The sequence below is a fragment of the Lepidochelys olivacea genome (assembly GCF_965140295.1).
Source record: "Lepidochelys olivacea isolate rLepOli2 genome assembly, chromosome: 20".
In the NCBI taxonomy this organism is placed as follows: domain Eukaryota; kingdom Metazoa; phylum Chordata; order Testudines; family Cheloniidae; genus Lepidochelys; species Lepidochelys olivacea.
The window spans coordinates 15,728,690-15,753,132 of NC_140430.1; the positions used below are offsets into that span (position 1 = coordinate 15,728,690).

The following is a 24,443-nucleotide window of genomic DNA, read 5'->3' on the forward strand; positions in this document are numbered from 1 at the left end:
CTGCACTCTGCATTCTCTGTCTGCTTCTGTCCCCAGCCCCTCTCGGCGCAAGAGCATCCTCCACTGCAGCTCTGGAGCTGCGGCTCTGCATCGCTCTGCCTCCTCACCTCTTCCCCTGGCTGTCTGTCCAGGCATATCCTAACAGCGCTGCCTGGACAGGAGCCTGGGTAACAGGCAGCGTGAAACCACAGTGCGGGAGCAGCAAGAGGCGGAGCTGGGAGCCCGGACTCCTGGGTTCTTTTCCTGGCCAGTCCCTTCCCCTCTCTCTGCTTCAGTTCACCCCACCTCTAAAAGCAGGCGCAGCAATGAGGAGCCAGCAGGCTGAAGCATTGGAGCTCAATTACCAGTCATGCAGCGTTCCGGTTCTCAGGAGCCAGAGTCGGGGGAATTGCTGCCAGCAAGCAGGGACTAGGCCCTAGCTGGACGGGGCAAAAGAGAAAGGGCTGGTTTATAATGGCTCCTTCAGGGGGTGTGTGGAGCTGGGGGGGTCTGCTGAGTTCCCCACACAGCCCCCGGCTGAGGGGCATGAGCCATCCCCTCTGGGGGTGGGGAGGGGAATTACCTCCAGAGCTGCCAACTCTCAAGAGCTTTAGCAGAGACACCCGGCTAGCAGAGGGCTCTTCGCCCAGATAGGCTCGCACGGCTGCCTGAGAAAGGCCCCTCTTGGCAAGTGCTCCCCACAAGACCCCTGCGGTTCCGCTTTCACACACAGTCCCCCCCCCCAGCACGTTCCTCACGCACTCGCCTCTGAGAGCTTCTGTCACTGTACGGAGCAGGAGGCTGGGAGCCAGGATGCCTGGGTTCTAGTTTCACATATGGGAAGGGGAGTGGGGTCTAGTGGTTGGGGAAGGAACTGGGAGTCAAGACTCCTGGGTTCTGTTCCCAGCTCTGAGAGAGGAGTGGGGTTCAGTAGCTAGGACAGGGGATCACTATGCTCAGGGGGTCCCAGGGATGGATTTCCAGAGAGGTTGAGCCCCCTTGTAGCTGGGATCTTGTGGGCTCAGCATCCCTGACAAGCCAGTATCAGCTGAGTGATCTCGGGTGAGTCCATCTCTGTGCCTCAGTTTCCCTAGCTGTAAAACAGGGGCAATTCTCCATCTGCCTGGGGGCTGCAAAGCAAAGCCAGTCACCACATGTTTCCAAATCTCCCACAGCCCCTGGTAGGCAGTGAAAACCCACAGAGGGCACTGCAAAGGAAGTGGAACAGGAGAGCACCCCCTGGGGCTTCCTGGGAGTCAAAGGTACCTCCCACCACCCAGCCACCCGCCTTTGGCTGAGCAGACACCAAACCGCTGGGCTGGTCCCAGATACAGCTAGGGACCAGCTGCTGGATGCTGTGATGGGAGCTGGGGTGGCTCAGCCACGGGGGGATCCCTACCTCTCTGTGGGAGTGGGGCGCTCCGCTCAGGGTAGTCTGCAGCGCTGGTGCAGGAGGGCCTGCCTGGCGCTTGGAGGTCCCCATGGAGGGAGCCCGAGCAGGGTGTGGGGCGGTGACACCCCCCGGGGACCCAAGCACAGAGGAGACGGGAAACACGTTCTGCGTCTCAAAAATACATTAGCAAAATCACCATCAGGAAAGGGGGGGGGCTGCGGGAGCCAGGGAAGGGGGTGCAGGGGGGCTGCGGGGAGCCAGGGGGCGCTGCAGCGAGGCAGGCGGAGTGCAGTGTGCTGCGGGGAGGGGGACGGGGGGGCTGCGGGACGCGGAAAGGACTGCAGGTGGATGCGGGGAGCCGAGGAGGACGGAGCGGGGGCCGGAGAAGGGCGCGGGGGTCCGACCGTCCGGCCTTGCGGGGCTGGGCAGGGACCCTGGGGGATGAACGCACAGTGGGGGGGATCGGGAGCCGGACGGCCCGCACCCCCCGTCCGAGACACCTGCCGCCCCCCGGGGCAGCCTCCGGCGAGGCGGTCCCGCAACGCGTCGCGCCCCCTTACCCCGCCCGGCGGGGGCGACGCCACGCTCCCCCAGCCCCGGCGCTGATCCCGGCCGAGTCCCCGGCGCAGCCCGGCAGCGGGCGGAGCCGCCGGCCCGGGGCGGAGCGAGCAAGAGGCGCCCACCCCGGCGCGCCGCCAAGCTCCGCTCCGCCCGTGGAGCCGGCCCGGGCCGTGCGCTCCGCCCGGGGGGCACCTGGGGGCAGGGCGGCGAGCGCTCAGCCCGGTACAGCCCCAGGGGCACAATCCGGCGGGGCCGGGCGCTTCCATCCGCCCCCCGGAGCTGCGCTGGCTGGGGAGGCAAATGACCCAGCTGCCCCGGCCGCATTTGAACCGGCCCCTGGTCTCTCTGCACCGCTGGGGGCCTGAGAGCCGCAACGCCCCTGGCCCTGGCCCTGCCCCAGATGGCGGCTGGGTCCTACCTGCCAGGCGGGACTTGGGTTAACTGTGGGGACGGGGGTCGGGACTGGTGCCCATGGCAGCAGGGTCCTAGATGGCTCAACCCATTTCCCTGAACACTTTGCCTCTGGCCTTCGCCCAGCCTGGGCAGCGCCAGCCCCCAAGGGCCTCCTTCCTTCAGGCTGGAAGAGCCAAAGTTCCTGTTCCCTACACTCTCCCCTCCACCGCTGACCCACACGGGGCCCCCCCTGCCATGCAGCAGCCAGAGACAGCAGGGGACCCGGCGCTCCCCCCAACGCGCTGGAACAGGACGGGCCTGAGGCTCTCTGTGGCCCCTCTGCGGCGTGGTGCAGGCCACTCCTGCTGGGGTGCATGGAGCGGGGGAGCCCAGGTGTAGCTAGCGCAGCTGGGCGGGGAGCCGGCTGGGTGCCAGCATGATCTAAGCAGGCCCTTGTGGAAGCCAGGCGTCTGCTCCTCCAACCGTTCATATATTATTGTAATCTATACATAACCGCTAATGTGATGGGCCTCTGATCTACAGCAACAGCAGTCCCTCCTGTGGGCTGAGGCCTGATGAACACATGCTTCTCCCAGCCCTCCCTGTGAAGGGCTGGCTGGTTCCCCACACCGAGCCAGGGGCTCCCAGGCCCCAGCGCAAGTGAGAGAGACAGGAAGGGTCCTGGCTGCCTAAAGCTGCCGAGCTGAGCTGCCCCATCCCCAGCTGAGTCAGGAACTCGGCAGCACCCTGCTACCTGGCAGACCACTGATGCTGTGGGGATAGGGGAGTTAGCAACAGGCAGGTCCTGCTCTCAGATGGCTGAGCCATCCCCAGGGCCATCTAACGGGCACCAAGGTCCCCCCTCTCCCCCCACACATACATGCTGACTGACCAGCAGGGAATCCAGTTTTCCATGATAAAAAAAACCCAAAATTCTCCCATTAAAAAACCTCATAAAAATCTGTGTTTTTCTGCAATTAAAATGAAACACGGAACTTTGCTTTCCCTACCACAATATGGGGAGGGACCAGTGGAACCCCATGAACCACATTTGTCTGATCTAAGGGGACAGGGTCCAGATCGGATAATCAAAAATTTGGATGATCCGGAGAACTTCAGCCCTGGGCCACGGGGCTCCTGCTGTCAGCCTTGCGTGGCAGGGCTCGGGCTTCACCTGACAGCCACAGCCCAAACCGAGCTGCCCATGGCCCAAACCCTGCCACCCAGGGCTGTCAGCCCAAGTCTTGTTGCCCAGAGTCGGGCTGTGAGCCCCAGTTCAGTGAATACAGGGAGCCAGCTGATGGAGACTCGTTAAACAGCGTTCAGAGGTTTCTCTTTTTTCACAAACTGTAAAAAGCCTAATTCAGCATTTTCCCATGGCACTCAGCTGTCGAGGCTCCCTGCTGGTCAGCCACAGCCCAGCAGCGCTCATGACACTCGTGCATCAGTGAAGGGCTGTTGTGCAGGCCCAGTGAAGTGCTTATAGATGGAGAGTCCTTCTCTGCACCAGGGCCGTAGCCAAGGGTGGGCCTGGGTGGGCCGTGGCCCACTCACTTAGCATCCAGGCCCACCCAAAACAGGACAAAAGCCCCCCCGAATCCACAGACTGTGGGGGAGGGAGTCATCCCAGGTGGGGGGTGCCTCGTCAGGGTGGGTCTGGGCAGGGCTAGTGCTGGGGCCGTAGACCAGAGCAGCAGCGCACGGTGCTGGCAAGAGAGGGATGCGGCCAGCTGGGCGGACGAACACCGAGCCAGGGTCAGGAGGGGTGGCTGGAGCTCAAACCCCGGTGGGTGCGCCCCGCAGCCTGTGTGCCCGGGGCAGCCTCATCTTCTGGTGCCTGCTAAGTGGTAAGGACCTGCTAGAGGGGGTGTGGGGAGGCAAGCCCCCCATCCCTCCTGCTCCCCTTCATTGCCTACCCACCTGAAAGTCAAGGCCCACCCAGGTTTCCTGTCCTAGCTACACCACTGCTCCGCACAGCCCCTAGCCTGGAGCAGAGCAGCCAACTCCCAGCCCTTCTACAGACTGTGCTCGAGTCTTCTCCACCCTTCACCACCAAGGCCCCAGAGCCCCCCTCTGCGACGGAGGCAGCTTGCTCCCCCAAGACAGCTGAGGGGCTGGACAAGGTAACTTCAGGCAGAGCTGGGAGAGAGCCCAGCACTCTAAAACAGCTGCACCCACTTTGCCACGCTGCCTTTCAGGGACAGCTGCCACATTATGTGCTTGTCTACCCCACGTGACGACAGATGGATTTCCGTCCCTTTCAACTGGCCAGATCGCATGGGGAGGTTTAGGAATCTGCCGCTGGGAGTTGTCCTTTAAGTTGAGTGGCAGTGGCTTGAGCTTTAAGTGCCAGAGAGCCCAGGCTCGTGCCTTGCAGAGGACCCAGTCCCATTGTTACACTCGGCTATGGAGCCTTTAACCAGTAGGCTGCACCCTGCTGCCAAAGCCGGGCAGCCTCGGCCCCAGCCTGGTCACAAATACCTGTGTGCAGCTGGGGTGCTGTGTGGTTTGTCGCCTTTTCTAGGATGATCCTCCTCTCTGATCCCAGCACCCAGCTGTCTGCAGCGATTCTCCTCCAGAAGGTGGCAGCCCATGGGGCTGGGCCAGGGAAGGGTGCCCATTCAGGGGAGACAGATGTAAGAACGGTGCCTGTGCTTTGGGGAGGGTTGTGTTCAGAGGTGAGGTCACTGTTTGTTTTACTGGTGTATTCTGAATGTTTTGGTTAATGGGCGCCAACTCGTTCAGAAGAGGGAGGGGCCCCTCCTGAACTGTTTGCTGGGAGGAGATGGGGATCAGAGAGCCCGGCCTGGGCCAGCTCCCCAGAGAGCAGAACCAGATTTAATAAATGTGTCTTCCCTGAGAGCCAGCTCTGTGCATGGGGGAGGTCAGCACTGTGGGGGACCAGCTGCCTTGGGGCGTTGCTAGTAAGCCACAGAGCCCCAGGTCTGCTGGTCACCGCCTGGATCAGCCCAGCGCAGCAGGGATTATCGAGGGACATTTGGCAGCAAGGTGGGCTTGGGGAGGGTCTCGGCTCCAGCTCCTACATCATAAACGCCCCCCAATGCTTTGAACTAACGGACCAACTCAGCCGGGAGCTGCTGGGGCCATCAGGGAGGCAGAACTGCCCCCGACCTGGTCCCCTGCAGGAGACGTTCCCCATTTATGCCCATATGCAAGTTAGGTGCAAATATACAAACGTTCTTCTTACATAAAATGTTGCCCAGGGAGCTGCCCTAAGCTTGGCAGCCAGGGACAGCAGGACGCTCCTGTCCCCAGCTGCAGGAGTCCCAGTGGCCCCTCCCCGTGCTGCAGTCCTGTGGCAGGGGCTCCTGTGCCTAGTGGAGCAGCAGCTGCTGCATGGTTATGGTGTCAGCAGTGGGCTTGGGTGCGCTCCGCTCTCTGCGCTAACCCTATGGGCAGACGACCAGCAGCCTCCGATCCCTGGGCCTTGGCCACCCGACACAGCCACCTCACATCCCTGCTCTGAAGCTGGGCCATGTCACAGATCCACAGCTCGGTGTTTGCCTGGGGCCCAGGCTCCCTTCTGCCTTCCCACTTACCTGGGGTTCCAAATGGATGCCAGACCCACCATTTGTGTCTGTTGAACATTGCCTGTGCCACACTCACCCCAGAGGTGGCTGCATTTCAGTGGCGGCTGGATGTAAGCTATGGAAAGGCCAGCAGAGTCCAAAGGGAAAGGGACAGACCTGAACTGGTCGCTTTGGGAACTGCCTTTAAAACTTTTAAAACCAAACCCAAATGACCCCAGAACACAGACAAACACTCCAAGACCCACCCCAAGCAGCCCCCCAAAAAGGAGAGACAGACCCAGTAAGCTGCCCCAGCTGCTGCTGATCCGTATGATGTGGAAGAAAGATGCCCAGAGACAAGGGTGATGGGCAACAGCAGGCCCAAGCCCTCAGGCTGAGTAAGTTCTGCAGCCAGTTTGGAGAGCATGGCAGGGCCTTCTGCTTCGTGGGGACCCTAGGAACAGATCCAGCACAATGTCCCCAGCCCTGCCAGTGCCCCTCACTCCTGAACCGCAGCCCCCACCTCAACTATTCCAGTCCTGGCTGGAGCCCTCAAGGGAACTGGGCTTTGTGAAATACTCAGCAGTGGATGTTCTGCCCCAGTGCCAAGCAGGGCTCTGCACACACTAAGCCAGACACTGCCCCAGGTGCACTAAGCTGGGAGCCAGATGGCCTCAGTTCTGGTCTCACCTCTACTGACTCCTAGGGATTCTTCTGCACAGTTCTCAATATTCACCAGCACCTTCTCCCCCAAATATTAGACCCCCATTTTACAGAGATGCTCATAGTGAGGTTACACAAGGTGAATTTAAGCCAACTGGTGACCGAATCTGAGTCTCTTATTACAGCAGACACAAGTCTTATCCACTCAGCCCCATAACCTTTCAGATTAACTGTGCCAAACATGCCTGCTTCAGTTATCCCACCTCTAATCAGTAAAGCACTCTCCTCTTCCAGAGCAAGGGATAGAACCCAGGAGTCCTGGCTCCCAGCCCCCCCTGCTCTAACCTACTAGACTTGACTGCTCTCCCAGAGCCACAGATTGAACCCAGGAGTCCTGGCTCCCAGACACCCCCACCCCGTTTTAATCCACACTCCCTGCCCAGAGCCAGGAAAAGGACCTAGGAGTGCTAATGCCAAGCCCCCCTGCTCTAACCCACTAGTCCCCACTCCCTGCCCACAGATAGAACCAAGTTGTCCTACTCTCCAGTGCTCTCCAGCTGTCTAACAAACAGGTGTTGGATATTTTTTGCCCATCTTCAAACAGGGTATTTGAAGGGGAAGCGAGATTGCCAAAATCCCTTCTCCCCGAGTTGCCCATCACCACAGCATCTGGGCCCTCATGTCTCTAAGGAGCTAATTTCCAGATGGCGGGCATGACAGAAAGTGCCAGCGCTCCCCGAAAGGAGAATGCTTGTTTGGGGTCCCATGGCTGACACTGCGCCCTCCTGGGACCACCTTGCCCCACAGACCTGGACCAGGCTGGGGGGCAAGGGCACCCTGGGGCTGGCAGAGAGAGAGCTGTGAGGTCAACCCCAGCCCCAAGCTACTCTAGGACAGAGGGGTGAGGCCAGCCAGGTATGGTGGGCACACAGCCCTAGCCCCGCTGCTCCAAAGGGCACTCATCTCCCCAGCACCGACACAGACAGTTAGACAGACAGACACTGGCTGCCTCCTGTGTCTATAAAATGCCAGGGTGGCTAGTGGGCCCTGGCCATGGCTTCCCAGGCCCTTCAGGGTTCTAGGCCAGCGTTATCCCAGGGAGGGGACCTTTCCCTGCTGTCGGCTGCCCCCTCCCCGTGGGGCGGAGCCTGGGGACAACAGCGCTGTTGGGAGCCTGGCTCCAGTTAATGGGTGTCATGAGTGGAGCGTGACCCAGCGATTTCCCATCAGCCCAGCACTGGGTATGTGCCACTGCAAAGCTCTGGGGGCCTGGGTGAGGGGCCCTACCCCAAGCCCAGCCCAGGGCATGTGGTGCCAGCAGCACCTTCCCCACAGCTGGAGTCTGGGGGCCTGGGTGAGTCTCTGCTAAGGGGGTGCAGCTGGGCCCCCAGCTGAGGCTAGGTCTATGGGCCAAGCCTGGCTGGGCTGTGAGGACAGGGCTCCCCGCAGAGCAGGCCGGTGAGATGAATGCTCATAACCATCCCAGTCATGAGAAAGGCTGAACAAGGGCGACCGCGACGCGGATTGAACTCCAGGGCGTGTGAAGATCCCGCCTGGGACCCGGAGTCGCGTGGCCTGGAAACCAGCCCCGCAGCGCTGGCGTGTCGGAAATTAGGCCTAAGTGGTGGACAAATGAATGGGAGCACCAGTGAGTCCCCCCGCCACTCCCTAGTGTTAGGCTCCTTAAAGGAAGAGTCTTTGGAGGCCAGGGGTGGGGCCAGAGGAGCAGCCGGATGGACGTGACCGCACCAAGAGCTGGCTGAAAGGAGAGGAAGGGGCGAGCAGTGCCATCTTGGCTGCCAAGGGACCCACCAGCACCCTGACGACCCTGACAGACGCCCCCAGCAGCCCTGCTCTCGTGTGCGCTAAACACAGGCGGGCGGACAGTGGGCGGGCGGCACTTCAGGCTCCTGAGCCCTCCCAGCCAGTGAGTATGAGCTCGGGTGGCTGGCCTGAGTCTCTGTCCACCCTGCTCGTTCACACGCCAGCGCAAGTGGGTCTTCCTGGGCCGGGGGCTCGTGGACACACCCAGAGAGGGACCCACTGCCTGTCTGCCCGGGCCAGGGGCTCGTGGACACACCCAGAGAGGGACCCACTGCCTGTCTGCCCGGGCCAGGGGCTCGTGGACACACCCAGAGAGGGACCCACTGCCTAACTGCCTGGGCCAGGGGCTCGTGGACACGCCCAGAGAGGGACCCCCTGCCTGTCTGCCCGGGCCAGGGGCTCGTGGACACGCCCAGAGAGGGACCCCCTGCCTGTCTGCCCGGGCCAGGGGCTCGTGGACACACCCAGAGAGGGACCCACTGCCTGTCTGCCGGGCCAGGGGCTCGTGGACACACCCAGAGAGGGACCCCCTGCCTGTCTGCCCGGGCCAGGGGCTCGTGGACACACCCAGAGAGGGACCCACTGCCTGACTGCCTGGGCCAGGGGCTCGTGGACACGCCCAGAGAGGGACCCCCTGCTTGTCTGCCTGGGCCAGGGGCTCGTGGACACGCCCAGAGAGGGACCCCCTGCCTGTCTGCCCGGGCCAGGGGCTCGTGGACACGCCCAGAGAGGGACCCACTGCCTGTCTGCCGGGCCAGGGGCTCGTGGACACACCCAGAGAGGGACCCCCTGCCTGTCTGCCCGGGCCAGGGGCTCGTGGACACACCCAGAGAGGGACCCACTGCCTGTCTGCCCGGGCCAGGGGCTCGTGGACACACCCAGAGAGGGACCCACTGCCTGTCTGCCCGGGCCAGGGGCTCGTGGACACACCCAGAGAGGGACCCACTGCCTGACTGCCTGGGCCAGGGGCTCGTGGACATGCCCAGAGAGGGACCCCCTGCCTGTCTGCCAGGGCCGGGGGCTCGTGGACACGCCCAGAGAGGGATCCACTGCCTGTCTGCCCAGCCAAGGGGCTCATGGACACGCTCAGAAGGGGACCCATTGCCTGTCTGTCGAGGCCGGGGGCTCGTGAACACACCCAGAGGGGGAGCCCCTGCCTGTCTGCTCGGGCCGGGGGCTCGTGGACACGCCCAGAGAGGGACCCCCTGCCTGTCTGCCCGGGGCCGGGGGCTCATGGACATGCCCAGAGGGGACCCCACTGCCTGTCTGCCCGGGCCAGGGCTCATGGACCTGCCCAGAGGGGGACCTACTGCCATCAACACCTCCAGCTAAATCCCAAACACCACATGGGACATGAGACTTTGTGTCTCCCCCCCCACCACCCCCAGCACACCCCACTGCCATGTGTCTCTTTCCCTTCCCCATTATACTGCTCCTCTTTTCTCACCTCCCTGTTTACTGTCTGGCTCATCAGAGTCTGGCTTTGCTGCCAAGACGCTATATTTTGCAACACGGCTGCAAGCCTGAGCCCAGGGGAAGAGAACAGCAATGTCCCAAGTTTGACGGGTCTCGGCCTGGCTCATCAGCCCGTGGGCCAGGGCGTAACACTGCAAAGGAGAGAGACGCTGCTGGTCTCCTTCCCCTCTGTGGGCGTTTGTTTTGTTTTGTCTGCAGGGAAACGGGATGGACTTTAACAACAGCATCAGCAGCTCCAGCCCAGCTCAGCCAGCGGCTCCATCCATCCCCCCAGCTTCCCCTCCAAGGCCAGTTACTCCCATGGCTGGTCCATCCAGGAGCCTGCCAGTCAGACATGGGTTTTCTTGTCACCGCCTCGCTGAAGGGCCGGGGCCGGGCATCAAGGGGCACTGGTCTGAGAAAAGCCTTTAATACCTTACAGCTCAAAGGCTTTCACTGGCTTTTCTTCTTCCCCTGGGCTTTCATACAGACTTCCCGGGCTGTTCTGGGGGCGTTTGCCATGGCACTGCCCAGCTGAGAGCTCTGATAACCAAACCGCAAACCGTGTCTGATGTTGGACACAGACTGGGGCATGGTGACCCCTTGCACTCATTGAACCCATATATTCCATTTAAAGTAATACAACAGCACCCCCTGGGGGGCAGGGGATGTCAAGGTATGGGCACCCCGATGCAGGGGATGTATAGGGTATGGCACCCCTGGGGCAGAGGACATGGGGGGCATGAACACTCTGATGGGGGAGGGGTTGTGTGGGGTATGGGCACCACCTGGGGGGGGATGCATGGGGCATGGGCACCTAAAGCCCTTGGTAAATCCATCCCTGTCTGTCCGTGAGGCCTGGGCAGGGTTTGGCGGGGATCTATGCTCTAACACTCCCCCCAGCTGTAACTCTCAGAGCCCCCAGCCCTACCCCGGGTCAGGATCCTTGCAGGGGCACCCTGTCCCTCCCCGCTCCCCCTAGGTGCATCCCCATCTCCCCTGCTGTCAGGGGTTCCCCCAGCCCTTGCCTACCCGGACAGGGGGAGGGGAAAGTGGAGAAGTGAGGCAGAGTCCTACCCGAGCCTGCAGGGCAGGGCATGGTGGCAGCCAGGGCCTTACCGTGCTGAATCCCGGGAACAGGCCCACGGCTGGCTGCGCCTCCATGGGGAAGGGCAAGAAGTGCTTGATGTCCAGTGGTGGCTGGATCATGGCGGGGGGCGCGCGCAGCATGGTGGGGAGCGGGGCTGCCCGGCTCAGGCTCCCTAGACAAGAGACAAGGAGAGAGCGTTAGGAGCAGCATGGGGGGGCCCGGCGGGAGCCACGTCTGCAGTGTTTGTGTGTGTGGGGGGGATTCCCATCATCCGCAGGGATCCAACATTCAGCTCCCAAACCACAGGCCTTTGGAGCAGAGGCTGCAACCTGCAGCTGGACACCAGGGGGTGCCAGGCTCCCACACATGCTAAACAGCCTGAGGCACAAGCTCACCCTGGGGTGATGGCCTGGCCCATAGGTGCTGGAACTGGGGGGGAGGGGGATGGCCACACACCAGGCTCAAAGTGGTTTCCATCCTAGCCAGGGTTTATGCTTTGGTTCAATGGTTCGCAGCCCCCCTGGCCTGACCCGCTTGCGGAGGGAGCCCCCAGGACGGGGCAAGGGACTCTGGCCTGGTTGACCCAGGCAGGATCCAGGCCTGAGCCCCGCGGGCCAGCCTCCAGGGCCAGTCTGTGCCAGGCCTGGGAGCGGCTCCCTGATTGCAGCACCCAGGTGCATTGGCCACAGGGCTGGGGCCAGCCCTCTGGGTGCAGACCCGTGCTCCTCACTCCCCCACCAGCGGGCAGAGCCTGGCCCAGCCCTGAAGGGACTCAGAGACCAAGAGGGAGTTAACCCCGAACATGCTGGGCTTTCACAGCAAGCCAAACAGGCTGCGAGTCGGGACTGAGGGGCACCGGCAGAGCTGGGTGTGGGGGACCCCAGGGCTGGGATAACAGGGGACTATGGGAAGGGGCTGAGCAGCACTCGGGGGACAGTGCACACACGTGTGTAAGCGTGCATATTTTTCCACTTGCAGGTGAACATGAGTGGGGGTTCCATGTTAGCATGTGTGGCGGGGGACACGTGCCCATCTGAGTGCAGCACAGTCTGGGAGGGCCAGGGCAAGTGGCACTCGTCGGGGTGTGGCCGGTTGAGAGGCGCCCGTCTGGACAGGGCCGGGTGAGAGGCGCCCGTCTGGACAGGGCCGGGTGAGAGGCCTGTCTGGGTCTGTCCGGGTCTCTTCATCTCCAGAAAGACCCCGTGGAGCCGAGCTCTTTAATCCCCTCCCCTACTCTACACAGACACCGCAAGGCTCTAGGCTCCCATCCCCACTTCCTGTCTTGGTGGCGTGGTGCCCCCTGGTGGTGGGACAGGGCAGTGCAGCCCTACTCATGCCTGCTGATAAGGGCAGGGGCTGCTCTGGTTGAGACTGTGCTGGGAGTCTGGTAGGGCAGAGAGCGAGGGACCTGCACCTCAGGCCACGGGCCAGTGGAATGATCTCCCAAAATGTACTGCAGCAGGCCAGCCACGCTGTACACATGCTCCCGCATGCATGGCCATGCACCCCGACACACGACGGGCCCACCTTGCACACGTGACGCTCGACGGCCCCCCCTCACAACTGTGTGCTCTGGCACACACTGTGACGTTGCATTCTATATGATTTTATGAAAGTATGCTGTGAGTGTGAATATGATATACACTGTTCTCAGTGGTAGCTGATAACAGAACAAGGAGTAATAGTCTCAAGTTACAGTGCAGGAGGTTTAGGTTGGATATTAGGAAAAACCTTTTCACTAGGAGGGTGGTGAAGCACTGGAATGCATTACCTAGGGAGGTGGTGGACTCTCCTTCCTTAGATATTTTTAAGGTCAGGCTTGACAAAGCCGTGGCTGGGATGATTTAGTTGGGGATTGGTCCTGCTTTGAGAAGCGGGTTGGACTAGATGAGCTCCTGAGGTCCCTTCCAACCCTGATATTCTATGATTCTATGAAAAAAGAAAAGGAGGACTTGTGGCACCTTAGAGACTAACCAATTTATCTGAGCATAAGCTTTCGTGTCGGATGCATCCGATGAAGTGAGCTGTAGCTCACGAAAGCTTATGCTCAAATAAATTGGTTTGTCTCTAAGGTGCCACAAGTCCTCCTTTTCTTTTTGCAAATACAGACTAACAGGGCTGTTACTCTGAAACCTATGATTCTATGATGTAACTAAAATATGCTTCATGCAAAAGGTCTCTTGTAAGGTATCATTACAAAGCTTACAATCCACTGAGTGTGGGCATCCTATTTGTATAAATGTATCACTCTTGTATCTGAAATTAGAAATATGAAATATAACTCTGAGGGCCTATTGTAATTATGCAAAGAGTGAGCCATTAATGGTGGCTTGGAATCTTGATGGCTCCCATCAGCCAGGACAATTGACTGTGGATGCCTCTGTTTGCAGGACGGCCTTCCTGTGAGTCAGGCTGGGAGGAATGATGGCTTGGGATCATGTCACCTGAACTGGAATCCATCTTTAACCTGGTGTTTTTTCATTGAGAAGGAGGGGTGGGAACCCAGAGGGACAAAGGATTCCTGCCTTGTGCCAAAGATGTATAAGGGGGTGGAACAGAACAAAGGGGGCTGCAATCATGAGAAATCCCCCAGCTACCACCTGAGCTGGAACAAGGGCTGTACCAGGGGAAAGAATTGTGCCCAGACTAGGAAGGCGTCCAGTCTGTGAAAGAAACTTATTGGAACATCTCTAATGGTGACGTTTTTATCTGTATTCAGTTTGATTAGACATAGATTTGCGGGTTTTATTTTATTTTGCTTGGTAATTTACTTTGTTCTGTCTGTTACTACTTAGAACCACTTAAATCCTACTTTCTGTATTTAATAAAATGACTTTTTACTTATTAATTAACCCAGGGTGTGTATTAATACTTGGGGGGAAGGGTAAACAGCTGTGCGTATCTCTTGATCAGTCTTATAGAGGGCAAACAATTTCTGAGTTTACCCTGTATAAGCTTTATACAGGGTAAAAAGGATTTATTTGGGGTTTGGACCCCATTGGGAGTTGGGCATCTGAGTGTCAAAGACAGGAACGCTTCTGTAAGCTGCTTTCAGTTAAGCCTACAGCTGTTAGGGGACGTGGCTCAGACCTGGGTCTGGGTTTGCAGCAGGCTAGCGGGGCTGGCTCTGACCAGGCAGGGCACTACCAGGGCAGGAAAGCAGGGGCAGAAGTAGTCTTGGTACATCAGTTGGCAACCCCCAGGGTGTTTCTGTGATCCAGCCCGTCACACGCACCACACCCCAGCAGCAGCCCCATGCAGCAGAGGGGCCTGGTGGAGGGGAGGTAGCTGCCCTACAGCTCTGCAGGTGCTCTGCACTTTGGCTCAGTCGCACCTGTGCACCTTGGGAGGGCAGCTGGGCCTGCCCCTGAGCGCAGCCCCAGAGGGTATCTCTGAGCTTGTCTTACCAGTTACCTGGCAGAGAACGGGGGCACCAAGGCAGAGAGGCTGCAGGGCCTCCTGGGATTGCCAACCCCTGTGGGCAGGTCCTGGTGGCAGGCCAAAGGGTCCTGCAGCGATTACTGATGGGAGCCCAGGCCCTGGGGGGCAGAGGAGTGGCTGGCAGTGCCCCTGGCAGCACAGCTAGCTGAATGTGTCTGGGGAGGTGGGATGGGGGTGGGCAGCCCCCTTGGTCCGGGCTGGGTCGAGCGGGCTGTGCTGCTCAGGCAGCCGCCGTGCAGGGGAAATGCCTGCCCCAGTGCAGCGAGATTAGAGCTGCAAAGCCCTTTGCAACTCTCCCCCGGCTCCCACCCCGGAGTCCCAGGCTCAGGGTGGTGTCTCTGTCTCGGGGGCATCCCCTCCCCTCCTAGACCCTAGCATCACCAGAGAACCCCCCATCCCCTGGCAAGGCCTGGGATCTGCCAGCAAGAGTCAAACCATCACGGTCAGTTTTGCTTCCCTTCCCTGGACAGTTGCAGCCGGCGCTGGGCTCCCAGCACCATGGGGGGCTCCGGGACCATGTTTCCTCTGATCAGAACCGCCCGGACGAGCAGCGCAGGCGCGGCCCCACCGCAACCCCAAGCGTCACATGGCCCTGAGCAGCACGAGGCTGATCTGAGGGGCAGGGCCAGGCTGCCCTATGACATGGGGCTGGAGGGACGGGTCCCACTGTGCCGGGGGAAGCACCCCCACAGGGCTAGCCCAGCACCCCTAGGGGAGCCCCCAGGAGTCCTGCATGAGGGTCTGCCCACCCTCGCCCCCCGACAGACTCAGGCCAGCTGCTGGGCCCCGCCCCACATCATAGCTCCCATGGCTCCCTACAAGGGGTAGGGGTAAGGAGCATTATTACCCCCATTGTTCTACTGGGACACTCAGGTGGGGGCAGCATCTCACACAGCAGAGAACCCAGGAGTCCTGCCCCCAGCCCGGCACCTTACCCATGTGAGCACCAGCCCCATCAGAGCAGATGGGAAATCCCCTGGCCCACCTGTTGTCAGTAGAGGGCCATGTGGGCAGCATGGCCTGGCTAACAGCCCCGGCCAATCCTGAGCAGCAGGGAGGGGTCGGGGACACAAGCGGGGAACCCAGCGCAGCCGAGGAAAAGGGGGCAGAGGATGGGCTGGAGCTGGAGCTCATGGGGTGCAGAGCATGGTGCCTTGAGCCCCATGTCCCCCTGCCCCTCAAATCAAACCCAGGGGCTCATTTAGCCCACTAGCCCCCTCCTCCCCCACCCAACCATACCCCACCAGCCCCATGGGCCCAATAGCTCAGTATTTCCCTTCCACCACTAATGCCACAGATCAGATCCTTCTCCCTGAGTACCCACTGCTCCCCTGCCTGCCATGCCCATGCCAGCAATGGGCCCATCTAACCTGGAGTCCTCCCCTCCCCTGCGCCCTGCCCCTCTCCACTCGAGCACAGCCCCATCGAATCCATGCTGGCTCTGGTACAGGGTGCAATCCCCACTGCCCCGCCCCAGTTCAGTCACGGAGCCAGACAACGACCTGGTTTCTGATCCCCCATCTCGGGGGCACTGGAGTCAGCAGAGACCTAAGGGACTGAGCACGAGAGCCTAGGGGTGGAGGTTAGGAGAAAAGTCCCTGAGACAATAGGGGTCGGGAGAAAGTCCCCAACGTTGGAGGGGAGGGGCGGGAGGGAGAAAGGCCCCAAGGCTGATCTGAATTCCCACCCCAGCACTCTCGCCCCCTGTCCCTGCAAACCCCTCCCTGTCCCCCGGGGTTCAGCCGCGAGACTGATGGGTTGTGAAACGTGACGGGGCTGGGAGTGACCTGGCCCGGACTGAACATGCTGCAGACCCAGGCACCGAGGTCCCTGCAGCAAACCCTGCTGGGGTCTGTGAGTGGGCGCCTGTGCCGGGCGCTGCACGTCCACACCACCGCTAGCCGGCCTGGGGGAACAGACACTCCTGGCACCCTCTGCAGGTAAAGTGGAGGCGGCGTGCGCCCATGCGCCTACCTGCTGGCCAGCTAATCTGCATATGCTGCTCTCTGGCTCCCCTATAGGTAAATGGGGACACTGAATGGCTCCCTGTATTTGCATCCAGGTCATCGTGTCATAAAGCGCCCCGAACTACCTGAGTGCCACGCTGACCCTATGCTGCTGGGTAGGGGGGACGGGTACGAGAACATCCTGCAGGTTAACCCAAAGGGAAGTGGCCACCCTATGCTGGGAGGCCGCGGGGGGAGGCAGAGTGCCAAGCCTAAGGCAGTTTTTCCTGATGTGGCGGGGTGCTGCAGAGTGGGCAGCTGCGAGCTCCCTTGGGGGGGTGGGGGGCATGAAGCATCCCACAGCCAGGCGCTGAGAGCAGCAGCCCCTCCAGGAACAGGGGCTCCAGCCCCCGGCTCTGTGGTTGCACCACAGAGTGCGACGGGATGGCCAGGTCTGGGATTGGAGAGAAGCGGGTGTGCAGGGAGGAGGCCACGCAGTGGAGCTGGGTGATGGCAGTTAATGGCAAAGCCCTCATAATCCCGCACATTGCTGGGCTGGGCTGGGGGTGAAATCGGGGCTGGGAAGCTGCTGGAGCCTCCAGCCAGCTGGCGTGGCTGCTGCTTTAGCTCCGAGCCGGCTGAACCTGACCAGGGGCCTAAGTGTTAAGTTTTGAGAACTCTGGATCTGAAAATCGGGGTGGGAGGGGAGAGGGGAATTGAGCCACCTGTTATTGGAGGGGCTGCTGCTGCTATTAGCACCTGGCTGCAGTGTGCCCCCTTCCCCGCCGACAATCCCACCCACTGAGCTCAGGGTCTGGATAGACAAGATGAACAAAGGAACATCTTTCTCCCTAATTCCCCCCCATGGCAGCCAGGGAGCTCTGTGCCCCCCTCCCCATGCGGCTCTTCGGCTGCGTCTCCAGTGGGGGGAGGTCGGCCAAGCCCAGTGGACCGGGGGTGGGTTTTCACTGGGAGCTTGGCCGAGGTAACCTTTCAGTGCAAACCAAGCCCTAGAGAGATTCAGTGACTTCCTGGACCCAGTCCCCCGAGCCCAGCACAAGCCCAACCTGCCTCTCTCATCCGCACTGTTTTCATCCTGCGAAATCTCACTGGCTGGTTACCCCACAACAAGCTTGTAAAATCTCCTCCTTCAGTGGCTCGGCCAAGCAAAGATAACAACCTACTGCCACTGCTGCTGCTGCCAGCTAGCAGAGCCACTCCTGCAGCTCCAACAACAGAGCCCTTGCTTCTAGCCCAGCACCCAGATTCAAGCGCAGCCAATGACAGCAGGTTACACTCACCCTGGGCATCACAGCCACCCCAGCGGCCAGCCACATGACTCCCCTGAGCACTCGCTTCTCAGCCCCAACAGCAAACGCCAGAGCCCATATAACCTCCCAGCCCCTGGGCTGGGCACAGCAGGGTTGGATCCGCTTTTGCAGGCCTGAGAGATGCTGCTTCCCTCCAGCTCCTACTCACAGCTCAGCTCCTGCTGCCCACAAAGGGGAACTGACTCCCCCCGGCCCCCGCCTCTGCACAGCACCTCCCAATGAGCACAGCGGTGGGGGCTGAGCTGTGCTCATGGGTGGCCCCCTCGATGTGCAGCCAGGGCATACACAGAGCAGGGGGCTCCCTCCCTCATCAATGGGCGCTAATTAGTCCCTGTCCTTAAGGTAACAACCTTTCTCCACCCCAAAGCACATTCCACTCAGGGATCTGCACTATTCTGCAGCCCCCTCTGGGGTGGAGCATGACAGCCACTGATCCATCCGCAGCAACACCCTGCAGGGACAGAGCCAGGGGTGCAATAGCCAGAGATGGAATCTGCACCAGCTGCTTCCCTTTGAAGGCACCTCATGAGAGCGGACAGGGGCCAGGACTCGGAGCCCCGAGCCTGAGGGGGTTGCCCATCCCCCATAGATGCAGCTCCTGCGGCAGTAGTGTGGGAGTGTGCGGTGGCCGTCACAGTGCAGAGTTCCTTAGCCCAGGCTAGGTGCTGGCACACGGTGCAGACGCAACACCAAAGGCCTGGGTGACATTCGGAGCTTCGTTTGCTGGGGGCAGGGGGAGCAGCTCCCTCCCACCCCACACAGAGCCACCCCACCCTGTGCTGTCGGGATCCATGCACAGTGCAAGTCACCCTTGGCCTCAATGGCTGAGCATGAGAGGCAGAGACATGGGGGACGTTCTTCTACCCTGAACCAGGGGCCCTCCCTGGCAGGGCACTTTGAACGTGGCTGGGCACAGGAACAGCTGCTCTCGGGAGGACCTGGTGCTCTGGCATCACCACAACTGGGGAACACGGCCCTTGGGTATCTCTTAGGAGAACTGATCCCTGCTGATCCCCGACCCCACTCTGTACAGCACAGCGCCCCCTGCTGACACCCGCCCTGCGCCCTGCAGCACCATGCCCTCTACGGAGCCCCCGCCCCACTCCCCGCAGCACAGTGCTCCCTGCTCACCCCTGCCCTGCTCCCTGCAGCACAGCACCCCCTGCTGAGCCCCTCACTCCCTGCAGCACAGCGCCCCCTGCTGAGCCCCTCACTCCCTGCAGCACAGCGCCCCCTGCTGAGCCCCTCACTCCCTGCAGCACAGCACCCCCTGCTGACCCCTCACTCCCTGCAGCACAGCGCCCCCTGCTGAGCCCCTCACTCCCTGCAGCACAGCACCCCCTGCTGAGCCCCTCACTCCCTGCAGCACAGCGCCCCCTGCTGAGCCCCCTACTGGCTGTGCCCCTTACAGTCTGCTGGGTCAATCCAGTGTTTGTTGGGCTCTGGCCGGGGGAGCTGCCAAAGGGGCAGCACAGCCCCCTCCTCGATCAGGTTGGGTGCCAGCAGCTGCCATGGCTCAGAGCAGCTCTGCGGCTGCTGGGGGTGGCACGTTGGCGAGATGCCTGGGGGACTGAGGGCCTGGGACACAGCTGGGAAGGGGAGCAGATACTGATCCAGGGCCTCCTCTGAGACACAGCTCTCAGCCCCCCCAGCCCCCCCAAGCGCCCCCTACCCAGCTCAGAGCCCTGCACCAGCACAGGTCCCAAAGGCAGCTGTGGCTCTGCCCCACAGTGCCACTCGGGGAGGCAGGAGGGGGCTGGCACATGAGCCCTGTCCAGACCCCCAGGCAAAGCCCCCTCCACCAACGGTTCCCCTCTGGGGGTGGGACAGCTAATGAGACCAGCTCCCCTAAAGAGGCGGCTCGATGCGTTAATAAAAAATGACACCACAATTCCCACGGGGGCGGGGGTGGGGGGTGGCAGCTCTGACAGGGTCTCGGAGGTGAGGGAGCAAGGCTGGGGCTTGGGACGGGTCTCCAGGCTGTTAGCTCCCCAGAAGGTGAGGGTGGGTGTGATGGGCAGGGCTGTCCCCAAGTCCCAAGGATGGGCAGAGAGTGAAGGGGTGGGTGGGACTCCTGGGTTCTATCCCCGGCTCTGGGAGGGGAGTGGGGTCTAGTGGCTAGAGCAGGGGTGCTGAGAGTCAGGACTCCTGGGTTTCGTCCCCAGCTGTAAAATGTGCTAGGCACATCCCTGCCCCTCCCTGTGCCTCAATTTCCCCTCTGTTGCAATGGCCCAGCTGGAAGATGCTGGGAAGGGCCCCATTGTTGCTGTTCACTGCTTCTTCTCCCACCGCTGGCACCAAGTGCCCCTTGCAAAAGGGGCTGAAACCATCTCCCGCCTCCCCGGGCAGAGACCCCGTCACGCCGACACATGCATCCGCTGCATCAGCACCAGTTCCCCACACACTGGGTACCACCCAAGCCTGTCAACCTGACAGTGCCAGATACCTGAGTGCAGGGGGCACAATCTGTGACCCCCAGTCTGCATCGGAGACAAGTCTGCAGAACCCGACCTGCAGCCCCCTGCCATCCCAGCCCTGCCCCCCAGCTCTGCCATTGCCCCTCAATCCCGACCTGCAGCCTCCTGCCATCCCAACTCTGTCCCCCCAGCTCTGCCAATGCCTCTCAGGCTAAGCCACAAGTGCCCCAGCATCTCCAGGCCCGTGTCTAAGCTGGGTCATCCCCACCCCTGGGGGTCACTCCCCTTGGATCAGTGACGAGGCTCCAGGCTGGCGCTGCCCCCGCCCTGGGTATTGAGGAGCCATTCATCAGTTCTCCTAGCAAGACTCAGTTGCAGGGACTCGGCCCTACCCGGATGCCGGGGTCCCTGGCACTGGTCACCAGGGAGCTGTCACTGAGGCACGTCTATGCCCCAATGCCCTGTAACCCCTGCAACCAGGTGACCCCCTGCTGGGCCAAGACCCTGGGACCGGCTGCCCCACACCCCCCAGCCAGGAGACGCGCTTCCCCAGGGCCCTGGCCCCCTGCATGGGCCCTACCACTAGAGGGTGACAGGGGTCCCTTCTCCCATGCTCAGTGCCAGCGTGTTACCCTAGGGCGCACTGTGGAGACCAGGCTCCCCTCCCTCCACAGCCCAGACACTGTAAACAGCCCCCCAGCCACCAGGGAGGGGTCAAAGAGCGGTATGGGGGTAGGAGAGACCTGATCACCCCTCCCCCACAGCACCTCCCCTCCCTCCTGCACTGCTCAAGCTAGAGCCCTGCCCCCGGCCAGCGCCCTGGGGTGACCTCCGCCTCCCAGCCCCCGCCCTGCCTGCCCCTCCAATCATCCTTGTGACGGCTCCAAGCAAAGCAGTGCTGTGGGGCGGCCAGGCTGGGGGGGTCAGCCTAGGTCCAGCTACCAAGCGTGGCGGGTGCTGAGCTGAGCAACCCTGACAGGCATGACAGGAGACTCCAGACGCCCATTGTCCAGCTAATCTGCCCACTCCCGGGCCAGGCACCGAGCGCTTACCTGCGCAGGCCGGGTCCCTGCTGCTGCCCCCGGCGCTGGGTCTGGACAGGGCTCGGCTGGGGACAGAACCCGGTGTCCCCTTCTCCCGCCCGCCCGCAGCCGCCCCTCCTCCCCGGTCGCTAACGGGCTTTGGGAACAGCAGCCAATTAAAGGCGCTCAAAAGTGGGGCAGGCGTGCGGCGGGGCGGTGGGGGGGGCGGGGAGCCCGGCTTAGGAGAGGCGTGACGGGAGATGACAGCTCGGTTCCCTGGCCCCACAGCTGCCCGCGTGCCGGCTCCCACGGCCCAGCGGGCAGCCTGGCATGGACACGCGGTGGTGGGGGGCACTGATTCCATTGCTGCCCAAGCCCCACACAGCACGGACATTGAGGGGATCAACTGCAGAGCCAGGGGCAGAGTCGGGGGCTGGGAGCCAGGACTCCTGGGCTCTCTCCCTGGCTCTGATTGGGAAGTGGGGTCTAGTGGTTACAGCGGGGGGGTTGGGACAGGAGCCAGGACTCCTGGGTTCTCTCCACAGCTCCTGCTCTGCATCTCCGTGGTTGATATTCCGGAGAGGCCACACCAGTGTGTGGGAAGCAAGTTCAGTTCATGACCTTTTGCAGAGCCTGCCCCTCCCCCACCCCAGAGGCCTCCCTTCTCCTGCTCCTGCCCCACTCAGGCAGGGCGGTGGGGGGACACTTGCGGTTGCTCAGGGCAGACAGAGCTTGCAGGGGCAAGGGATGGGAGCGATCCCCGTCCAGCCAGCTGCTCGAACCTCCTGAATCTGCGCGGTGCTGCCCCTGGGACCAAACTTCCCGGAGTGGAGGGAGGGGCAGGGGAATTGCGAACTCAGGCCAGAGCCCGGGGGTCCCAGCTCCTGCCAGGAACGGCCATAGATCCTGTGGGGCTGAACAAGCCCCATCCACACAGCACAGCCCCCTTGCCAGAGTCCTAATGCTAGGGGAGAGCGCCGGGGAGAGCGCCCCCTGCTGATCCCACTCCCTGCAGCACAGCCCCCAAGTGCCCCACTGACTGCCAGGGGAGAGTGCCCCCTGCGGAGCCCCCAACCCTGCTCCCTGCAGCACAGCGCCCCCTAGTGCCCCACTGACTGCCAGGGGAGAGCGCCCCCTGCGGAGCCCCCAACCCTGCTCCCTGCAGCACAGCGCCCCCTAGTGCCCCACTGACTGCCAGGGGAGAGCGCCCCCTGCTGAGCCCACACCCTGCTCTGTGCAGTGGCCAGCTTTGCCCTGGGAGTCTCTACTCCGAGCTCTGTGGCCCGTCCAGGCTCACACCCAGCTCCTATCAGCCCCTCCCCCGTGCGGCTCTCTGCAGATTGCGGGCCTGAAGGACTCTGGTTCTTGGGTTTCTCTAAGTACCCGTTTTGTGGGAATCTGTGCCCCCCACCCCTCCCCGCTTCCCCCATGGCCCCCCACATCCCCCCCCCCCACGGCGGGGCTGTGCACTTGCTACGTTCTTCAATTGCATTTTGTGGCCAAACATGGTGTACTCCAATTCCTGGCTACAGCACAGCTCTGCAGGCACTCCTCAATCCCGACCAGCAGCCCCCCATTATCCCAGCCCTGGGCTCCCCCCTCAGCTCTGCCAGAGCTCCTCATTCCCTACCTGCAGCCCCTCAGTACCCCAGCCGTGAGCTCCCCCCCAGCTCTGCCGACACTCCTCAATTCAGACCCACAGCCCCCCTTAGTTCACTGCATTCTCTCCGCCCTGTCCAGTCCTAAGCAGCTGTTCAGAGATGTTGTGAACATTAAATTGCTGCTCTATATCACCCCAGAGGTGGCTGCAGTTTGCCAGTGTGTTTGTGCCTTATCCAGTAAGTGCTTTGGGACCCTTTGGGGGCAAGGAAATGGGACCACCTGTAATACATGCAGGCTCATTCGGGCCCTCACGTTTGTACCTGATGCCACCCACCGCACCTCGGAGCTTCCCGGTGACAGGCGGGTCAGAGCCAGGATCCTCCTGCTCCCACAGACCAGGTGACAGAGGAATCCCCATTGCTACTGGGTGTACAGGGCCTATGACACGCAGCAGATGTGAATCCCGCCAGCAGGGGGCAGTGGAGCTCCCGGACACACCCTGGTTGTGATTTTACTTCCAAGGGTGGGGAACATCCTAGGGAATCGTAACCATGGCGACCTGCATGGCCTTGCCCAGAGGAGCCTGTGAAGGTGCCCCCCAGCTGACCTACAGCCCTACCCCCGCAGCCAACTCCCCCAGCTCACCCCAGTTCTGCCCCCCAAGCCCTGCCCCCCAGCTCACCCATGATCTGCATGTCTCTGGGTGGGGCAGCTGGTGGGGATGCAGGGTGCGCCCAGGGTGGGGTGAGGAGGACGCAGGCACCAGGCCAGGCTGCCGGGTATGACGCCTGCTGGAACGCAGGGCCTGGGGGTGAGGATGGACGAGGAGCTGGGGTGGCGAATGGCTCCTGCACTGCTCAGCTTTGCCCTCAATCACAACCCACAGCCTCCAGGGCTCCCCCCAGCTCTGCCAATGCCCCTCAATCCAGACTCACAGCCCCCAGGGCTCCCCCCAGCTCTGCCAATGCCCCTCAATGCTGACCCACAGCCCCATGGGCTCCCCCCAGCTCTGCCAATGCCCCTCAATCCCGACTCACAGCCCCCAGGGCTCGCCCCAGCTCTGCCAATGCCCCTCAATCCCAACTCACAGCCCCCAGAGCTCCCCCAGCTCTGCCAATGCCCCTCAATCCTGACCCACAGCCCCATGGGGTCCCCCCAGCTCTGCCAATGCCCCTCAATCCCAACTCACAGCCCCCAGAGCTCCCCCAGCTCTGCCAATGCCCCTCAATCCCGACCCACAGCCCCATGGGCTCCCCCCAGCTCTGCCAATGCCCCTCAATCCCGACTCACAGCCCCATGGGATCCCCCCAGCTCTGCCAATGCCCCTCAATCCCAACTCACAGCCCCAAGAGCTCCCCCAGCTCTGCCAATGCCCCTCAATCCCGACCCACAGCCCCCAGAGCTCCCCCAGCTCTGCCAATGCCCCTCAATCCCGACCCACAGCCCCCAGGGCTCCCCCCAGCTCTGCCAATGCCCCTCAATCCCAACTCACAGCCCCATGGGGTCCCCCCAGCTCTGCCAATGCCCCTCAATCCCGACTCACAGCCCCCAGGGCTCGCCCCAGCTCTGCCAATGCCCCTCAATCCCAACTCACAGCCCCCAGAGCTCCCCCAGCTCTGCCAATGCCCCTCAATCCCGACCCACAGCCCCATGGGCTCCCCCCAGCTCTGCCAATGCCCCTCAATCCCAACTCACAGCCCCCAGGGCTCCCCCAGCTCTGTCAATGCCCCTCAATCCCGACCCACAGCCCCATGGGCTCCCCCCAGCTCTGCCAATGCCCCTCAATCCTGACCCAC

At 61.9% G+C, this 24,443-nt stretch overlaps 1 protein-coding gene across 3 annotated transcripts in view; it reads right to left on the bottom strand.

Moving 5' to 3' along the window:
- Window positions 1-24,443, bottom strand: part of ZNF385A (zinc finger protein 385A) — a 74,242-nt gene that overhangs the window by 29,586 nt on the left and 20,213 nt on the right. Inside the window, exon 2 of one of the 3 annotated variants that reach the window (XM_084610345.1) lies at window positions 10,918-11,060. The exons of 1 other annotated variant lie outside the window; for it this stretch is intronic. In XM_084610345.1, the coding sequence (XP_084466471.1) occupies window positions 10,918-11,060 (143 nt within the window). Of the gene's footprint in view, window positions 1-10,875; window positions 11,061-24,443 lie in introns of all 3 variants that reach the window. One more of the 3 variants, XM_084610344.1, reaches the window with a different exon arrangement.